Source organism: Topomyia yanbarensis, chromosome 2 (assembly GCF_030247195.1).
Source record: "Topomyia yanbarensis strain Yona2022 chromosome 2, ASM3024719v1, whole genome shotgun sequence".
NCBI classification, from domain to species: domain Eukaryota; kingdom Metazoa; phylum Arthropoda; class Insecta; order Diptera; family Culicidae; genus Topomyia; species Topomyia yanbarensis.
In genome coordinates, this window is record NC_080671.1 from 26,239,766 (window position 1) to 26,247,942 (window position 8,177).

An 8,177-nucleotide genomic window follows, 5' to 3' on the forward strand; every position below is an offset into this window, starting at 1 on the left:
ATGCAGTATTTACACCATGTTGATTCTCCCAATTGTTAAATTAAAACTCTGGCGTAACACAAGTAAATACAAGGCCATAATTGACAAGAATTTGATACTATGCTATATTTCACCCTAAGGAGGAAAATTGGGTAAACAACAAAATTTCCCACTAGGGTGAAATTTTTTTTGGTAATCTTCCTACAAAAAGTTAGTGTCGATTTCTGATGAGGCGAAGCCAAAACGCACCCGTATAACAAATAAGGATTTGTGCCTTTTAAGCGCAAAGACTGGTTTTACTAAAAAAAATCGCCCTGGTGAGAAATTTTGGTGTTTACCCAATTTTCCTCCCTAAGGTGAAATATAGCATAGTGCTTTCGCATAGGCCTGCTTAGCCAAGACAAGTTCCGGCTTCACTGTGTCTCATCGGCATAAACAGAACTTCTGCTCGGACGGGACATTACGTTTGATCAGTCGTTCGATTGAAACACAAAGTGTGTTTTAGTTTTAAGGGATTTGCGTCAAGTCGGCGCTAATCTATTCCGACAAAAAGTTAGTGTCGGTTTCTGATGAGGCGAAGCCGAAACGCATCCGTGTAGCAAGAATTTGGTGTTACTGTATCGATTTTGTTGGCTATTTTCGGCAAATTTGAGACTAAGAGAAACGAAAGCAATGAAATTGAAAGACGGATAGGTATTCTAGAGCGAATCAGTTATAAACTTAGAACGGAAAACTAGAACTAGGTAGGCTCATATGGGCATGATTGGAAGGAAATGTAAAGAATTCTTTGCCTTCTGCAGAGTAGCCGGCGTCGGCGGTAAAATATGATGATGAGTTATGTTCTACCATAGACCATGCGGTAGACTTGGGTGCAAATGAAAGGTGTAACCTTCCCATCGGCTGCTAATGAATTTTGGATCGATCGGAATTCTGGTTCCGGAATTACGAGTTTTGGAGTGCAGCCACACTGAAATTTTCCATATAAACTATAGGAAAAATTAAAAATAGAATTTTTATTTTAGATGCTAATGATGTCTTTAAGGTGCATGAAACGTCGAGATTTGATGCAAACTCGAAAAAAAATTGACGAGAATTCACTTTTTTGGATTTTGGCGCATTTTTGCCTTTCTCATATAGAAAGGTTATGCAATCACTATAAAAAACGTCAACCTAATCCCGGCCGATTTTTTTTTTGACTGGCATAAGGTTTCTGGATTTTAGCAGGGGCGTAGTTGATGGTATACGGAGAGGTTACTCCCCTCCCTCTACTGTTCACAAAATCCCCTTAAATCATCCCTCAGACCACCATCCCATCCAGCCCTCATACCCCCCTCTCAACCCCATCATCCTTAAACCACCACAATTCACAAAGCATTTTGTTTCAAGTGTTTCACCGTCGACACGTAGCTTATTAAGGTCGTGGCAGGCAAGCCATTGTGTTTAAGTGCAAAGTGTACTAAGAATGTAATGGACATTTCCACAATTATGTTGAACATACACAGCCTCTGAGCCATAGTTTAGAGAAATGAGAAACGCACAATTGCACCGCTAGGTGGAATAAAACAGGTTTTAGAACAAATTTAAATCTTTTCAACCCCATCGCACAACTCTTAATTCTATTTTATGCCAGTTTCAGATTAGAATACTACTTAAATTCGACTTCTCGTTCGTTTCAAAATTTGCACAATTTGGATCAGACGAGGATGCCAATTTAAATTGATTCAAGCTGTTGACAGTTTTGTTGATGATAATTAAAATACATGCACCAGGTTCATATTAGTTGGAATTAAGAACTATATGGCTCTTTCAGTGCGGAATAAAGGAAACAGCGTGTTTCGTAATAAACAATAAAGACTAAATCTATTTTCATTTCATTTGGTTTATATAGTGACTCAAAACAATAACCCATTTTCAAACAAATCATCGGGTTTTGTTTTATGAATTCTATTCGCTAGCTTTTGAGAATAGGAAAAAAGATTTCGCAAAACGAGAACAATTGGTAGCTTGGTTTTGTCGAATATACGGTCGATGTTGCACAGAGTGTGTGACGATGATGGTTGCTGTTGTCGCACGGTCGTTGTGACGAATAATCATGACGACGATGCTACAGTACCCACTTTTTAGTCTGGGCGAAGATCAGCGATAACAAAGCGGAATCTGAACTCGTCGCCCAGAACGAGTGACGGTTCTAGTTGTAGCCCCACGATCGATGGTAGGTTGTGGTTGATGGTCCTCCACTGTGTAGGCAGGCTTCAATATATCGATCGAAATGTTCGCAGTCCGTCGCCCGTTGATGTTGATTGTGTAGTGTTTGTCGGTGCGGTCTAGCACTTCGTATGGACCATCATATGGTGATAGTGACGGTCGTATCGAGTCGTTACGGATGAACATATGTTTGCATGTCTGCAAATCGGGATTAACAAACACGTTGCATTTTCCGTGCCAGGCCGTATCGGACGGCCGTAGCTCGCGCATGGCTTCACGAAGGTTGTTCGCAAATTCCGAGTCGGCAATGTTCTGTATGTTTTCTACGAAGAACTCCGAAGGAATACGAAGGGTCGTACCATAAACCATTTCGGCTGGTGATGATTTGATGTCTTCTTTATAAATGGTCCGCAATCCCAGAAGTATCATCGGTAGGTGCTCGGTCCAGCGATCGGGGTTGTGACACAATATGGCTGCCTTCGATGTCCTGTGCCACCGCTCGATGATGCCGTTTGACTGTGGATGATATGGTGTTGTTCGAATATGGTTTACACCAAACATTCGTACCAATTCTGTGAAGAGCGTCGACTGGAATTGACGTCCTTGATCCGATGTGATGTGAGTTGCTACACCATAGCGAGAAATCCAACCAGAAATTAATGCTTGTGCGATTGTAGGCGTCGTCATATCTGGAACCGGTATTGCTTCAGACAATTAAAATGTCGCACTGCCAAGTAGATCGCAGTCAGTTCTCGATCGTAGGTGCTATACTTGAGCTGAGCTTTGTCAAACTTCTTGGAAAAAAATCCTAATGGTCCCGCTGCTACATTTGAAGTATCCACCCACAATGACAATTCAGCATCCTTTGCTGTGTGCGCAAGCAATGCAGATTGTGCGAGTTGTTGCTTGCACTGCTTAAACGCCAATATTGTCTCGTTCATCCAAACCAATTACGAACGGTCGTTTCGCTTGTTCCCAGGAGTCATTTGAAGCAACGGTATTTGTGTCTATCGCATTCAGGATGAACCTTCTGTAAAAATTAATCATGGCGAGGTAGCTTTTGAGTTCCTTCACAGTCGAAGGTCGTTGGTAGTTACGAATGGCTTCAACACGTTCGGGTAATGGACGAATACCTTCTGTTGAAACTGAGTGTCCAACGAAACACATTTCGGCTCGACAGAATTCGCATTTGGCAACATTGATAGCAAGATGATGATCTCGTAGCCTAGTGAACAGCTGCCGAAGGTGATCTCGATGTTCCTCTGGCGATGACGAAGCGATGAAAATATCGTCAATGTATGGGAAAACGAAGTCAAATCCTCTCAATACTTCGTGAATCAGTCCTTGGTAGGTTTGAGCAGCGTTGCGCTGGCCGAACGTCATATAAGCGAACTCGAATAATCCAAATGGAGTGGTTATCGCAGTCTTAGGAATATCGTCCGGGTGGATGGGTACTTGATGGAACGCCTTCTGCAAGTCAACTTTAGAAAAAATAGTTTTGCCTTGTAGAATGGTTGTAAAATCCTGTAGGTACGGCAGTGGATATCTATCCGGGACCGTTTGGGCGTTTAGAGCGCGGTAATCTCCGTAGTGGCGCCATGAGCCGTCCGCTTTTTTTTACCATATGCAGTGGACTAGCCCAACTGCTGGAGGACGACCGGCATATTCCCAGTTTCATCAGGTATTCGAATTCAGTGCGTGCTGCTGTAAGTTTCTCTGGTGCAAGCCGTCTCGGTCGGGCGTATGTCGGCTGACCAGTTGTCTCGATGCGATGGACAACGGACGATTTTCTAATTGTACCTGGTGGTGCCAGCCGTGTGATGGAGGGAATTCGGTCAGCAGTTCGGCGTAAGGTGATGTAATAGTAAAAGTTTTGATGGAGTGCTCGCTCATGCTTGGTAAAACTCCCATCGCTTCGAGCTTTGTTGTGTTGTCAATTAGACGACGGCGCTTCAAATCGATGAGCAAATCGTGATGGCAGATAAAATCTGCGCCGATGATTCCTGATGTCACATCTGCGATAAGAAATGACCATAAAAATTCTCGCCGAAGGCCTAGGTTTACCTTCAGCAATGCTTCTCCATATACTGGTGTTCCATTTGCGTCAAATAGTTTGATGTTGGTTGGTTTCAGTTGGGTTGAATCGGACCTTCTCGGTATAGCAGACACGTCGGCTCCAGTATCGACGAGAAATTGCATGTTTGTAGCTGTGTCGGAAATTTTGAGACGAAAGGTTGTAGCTGTATCGGAAAGTTCGCCGATCTCCGATGCAGGCTCAGTCGGATGGCGTCATTGTTGGCTGCTGGACGATTGTCTGAGAGTACGGCTTTCGGCATTGTCTTGCTTCCCTTCCAAATGTGCGATGATACCAGCATACTTTGTATGACAATTCGTGGCTATTGCGCTGATCCGACGTGTATCTGCTGCGAGAACGTGATCAGTCCTGCAGATTTTTTCGCGAGAACATTTGGTCGAATTTTCTGGATAGCTGCGGGAAATTTCTTGCTGCAGTATCTCGATACTGGCAGAGTTTGTGGATGCCGACGGCGTTTTTGGTATAAGTGTATCGATGCCTGCTGTTGTGGCTGTTAAGCCGCAAAGACCCATTGAATCAACAATTGCATCAGCGATGGTAGATTTTTCGTCTGCATCTCCTTTCGAAGCGATCACTGCGGTTTGGGCGTGTGGTGGTAGTCTTGAGGCCCACAAATCAAGAAGCACTGCTTCACCCAACGAATTTCCAGCCACTCGTAGCATCTCGTTGAATAGTTGGCTAGGCTTGATGTCACCAAGTGGCATATCGGACAGTACGCGCTGGAGACGTCTTTGCTGACTATCGGCGAAATGCTCGATAAGTTTCCTTTTGATGTACACGTACCTATCGTTAGCCGGTGTGGCATCTATTATAGATCGCAATTCTGTTAGTTTGTTCGGTGGCACCTGTGCCATGACAATATTGTATTTTTTGCGTCATGTAGATTTCAGATGCCTGACGCGGCAAACCAGAATTCCAACGACAGAAAATATGACTCGATGTTCGATGCTGTCATACTTGGTGGGTTCAAACGTGGGTTGTTGATCGTCTCTACGTTCGCGGTTTCTGGCTCCTGTGACGATCCGGCTTCAGGACCATGCTTAATCTCGGTGGACATCGTTGAACTGTTGAACTGACAGCGTGTTTCGTAATAAACTATAAAGACTAAATCTATTTTCATTTCATTTGATTTATATAGTGACTCAAAACAATAACCCATTTTCAAACAAATCATCGGGTTTTGTTTTATGAATTCTATTCGCTAGCTTTTGAGAATAGGAAAAAAGATTTCGCAAAACGAGAACAATTGGTAGCTTGGTTTTGTCGAATATACGGTCGATGTTGCACAGAGTGTGTGACAATGATGGTTGTTGATGTCGCACGGTCGTTGTGACGAATAATCATGACGACGATGCTACAACTATCTGATATCCGAAATCTCAACTGTGCAAATCTTCGCAAAATATGCAAAAAAGCAAAGATTCACTAGAAGAAAACAAAGTGTGCACCTATGCACTTACATCTCGTAGATAATATTAACATGCTCCCTTTGATTGTTGAAATATAATCTCACATAGTTTAGATTTGAACGGGTTTATTAAACGGCCTTTTTTAATATCTGGCTCCCCGTGGAATACGAAGAAACACCTCATTCTGGTTAGAAACAAAAATTTCCTCCGTCGGTAACAGTGGTCTGCGGCTTCAGCGCTTTCCGAACTGAGCTTTCGACGTTCTTCCCGGACATTAAAGTCTCTTTTCAAATTGGTCAAAAGCGTATGTAGAATGTTGTTACAGTACTGCTGATTGATTTTTATGAAGATCTGACAAACGGTGTGGAAAAAAACTGCTTTTTTCGTTTGCGAATTTTGCGCATTCTCTGTGCAACCTTAATGCGGCAAAAACACAACAGATTGTTGTTCCGCATATACCGAGTTACAATTCACTAAAATAACGTTCATTGGTTTATCACTGAACATCCATAAAAGTTGGGCAATATCTGTACTAAATCAACCAAAAATATAGAAGGTCGGGGTTACCCCACCATTTTTGAAAACAGCAAAAATTAACTTTTTCATAAGATGCTTGTATCTTGAATTTTCTCCTGAATATAAATGAAATGCTATGGATAGAAAGTTGCCCAGAAGTCTAATCACTAATTTGGTATATCAATCGACATAATCCGATGTAAATTGAGCATTTTACAGCCAAAACCATTTACTAGGTCGGACCTTAGCCTAATTCTAATTTATCATTTTACGATACCCTTTTGGTTATGTTTGTATACAGGTCAATTATATATTATTACATCACAAATTAATTAATTAAAGGGTTATTTTTTTATAAAAATCAAAAAAGTTCTTTGGTGGCATTTTAGTTAAGCCAAATTTGCATAGTTCCATCAATGACAAAAATTGCGCTACTAATATCTTGAAACAAAAATAAAAAGCCGGTGTTTTGATGGATTACTTCACAAAATCAACTGAAGGTTTATGTGAAATCTCTTTCCGACTTACTGAAGCAGAGGTAGTTGTTGATAAATCAGAAATATATACACTTTCTGAGCGATTTTTAAAGAGATTTTTAATATACAAAGGATGACAGAAATGACTCATTGTAAATAATAAATGTAAATAAAAAATGTAAATAAATTTAGAAAAATATTTTTCCTCAAGCCTGGGAACACTGAAACAATCAAAATACGACGAAAACAATCAGCGCGACATTCGAGCAATACTTCCCCGCCCATATCATACCTGTCTTCTGAATGCATGCTTATCCTTTTCGAGAAACTTATCAATCTCTTGGGACTTATAGCGCTGTTCGAGCTCCTCCGGACTGACCCGGAGCCGCAGAAGGTATCCAAACAAATCTCCACAGCATGACCGGGTACAGGACAGCTTCGATGAGCCGCCTTCTCCGCGCCTACGGTTGTTCGCTGTAGCCATTTTTAAATCTCATCACATATCAACAGCACAGACAAGCACCATCACTACTACCACACACAACCAATCGGCTTTCACAGCAAATTCACTGCTCACTACGCAACGGGAGAATGATGTTTCCTCACGCGTACAATACCGAGATCCACTGCTTGCAGCAAAAACAAACATTCGAGTACTCACACCTCGAAAAGATTGCACTTTCTTCCTTCACTTCATCGACATTCGAGCTCTTTCTTCACGATCATGCAATCAAAACCTTTTCTCCTGTGCCTTTGGTTGTGTATTACTTTATTTCAACCAATTGCGCACGCATACACTCACATAGAATAAACACCCGTCGAGGCGAATCGAGAAACGTCACTCTCGCGAAAGGAAACCCGTCCCCGAAAAAAGGAATCCCAAGTGATTCAAAGCACGTAATTACGGCATGAAAACGTCACGAAACGTACAAATTTTATCTACCACGAATGAAAATCACTTGGAACAACGCTTTCCGTACACTTTGAACACTGCTTTCGACCGAAAACACATGAAATTTTGCGAAAATTCGTACGAGCCAACCGATATCAACACCGACCGAGCTGAGCTCTTTCACGTATACTAACTGCTGAGAGAGCAAGTGCTTCTGGAGCTGCTTCGGTAACGCGAAGTGTGTGGTTTTCGAGCAGGCTTTATCATACGTGTGCGAATGAACTCCCCTGTGGACAGAAAGAAGAGCGAAGAGCGATCACTGGTAAGTTTGTCTCACAGCCCGTGGAAGAAGGGACCTGCTCGACTCACTGCTGCATGACGGGAGGAGATGGAATCTAGTTGAACGCGATGAAGTACAGGGAAGAGTAGATATTTCGAACCACATTTTTTTTTGCTAAGAATGACTGAAGGTAAAAATTTATTCAAGCTTTGAGCTGAGTTTTCTTGATATCAATGTTCAGTATCAAACCAATAATAATCTGTTGTATACACACTTCAGTAAAACTATTTCTATATAACAACATGTAAATAACTACATCTAACAT

General features: G+C 41.9%; 1 protein-coding gene across 1 annotated transcript in view; it reads right to left on the bottom strand.

The window, feature by feature from the left end:
- LOC131678856 (guanine nucleotide-binding protein subunit alpha homolog) overlaps nucleotides 1-7,750 on the bottom strand; it is an 83,084-nt gene extending 75,334 nt beyond the window's left edge. The window contains exon 1 of the mRNA XM_058959266.1: nucleotides 6,973-7,750. Coding sequence (XP_058815249.1) covers nucleotides 6,973-7,164 — 192 coding nt within the window. The 5' untranslated portion in view covers nucleotides 7,165-7,750. The remainder of the gene's footprint in view (nucleotides 1-6,972) is intronic.
- Nucleotides 7,751-8,177: the final 427 nt, after the last annotated feature.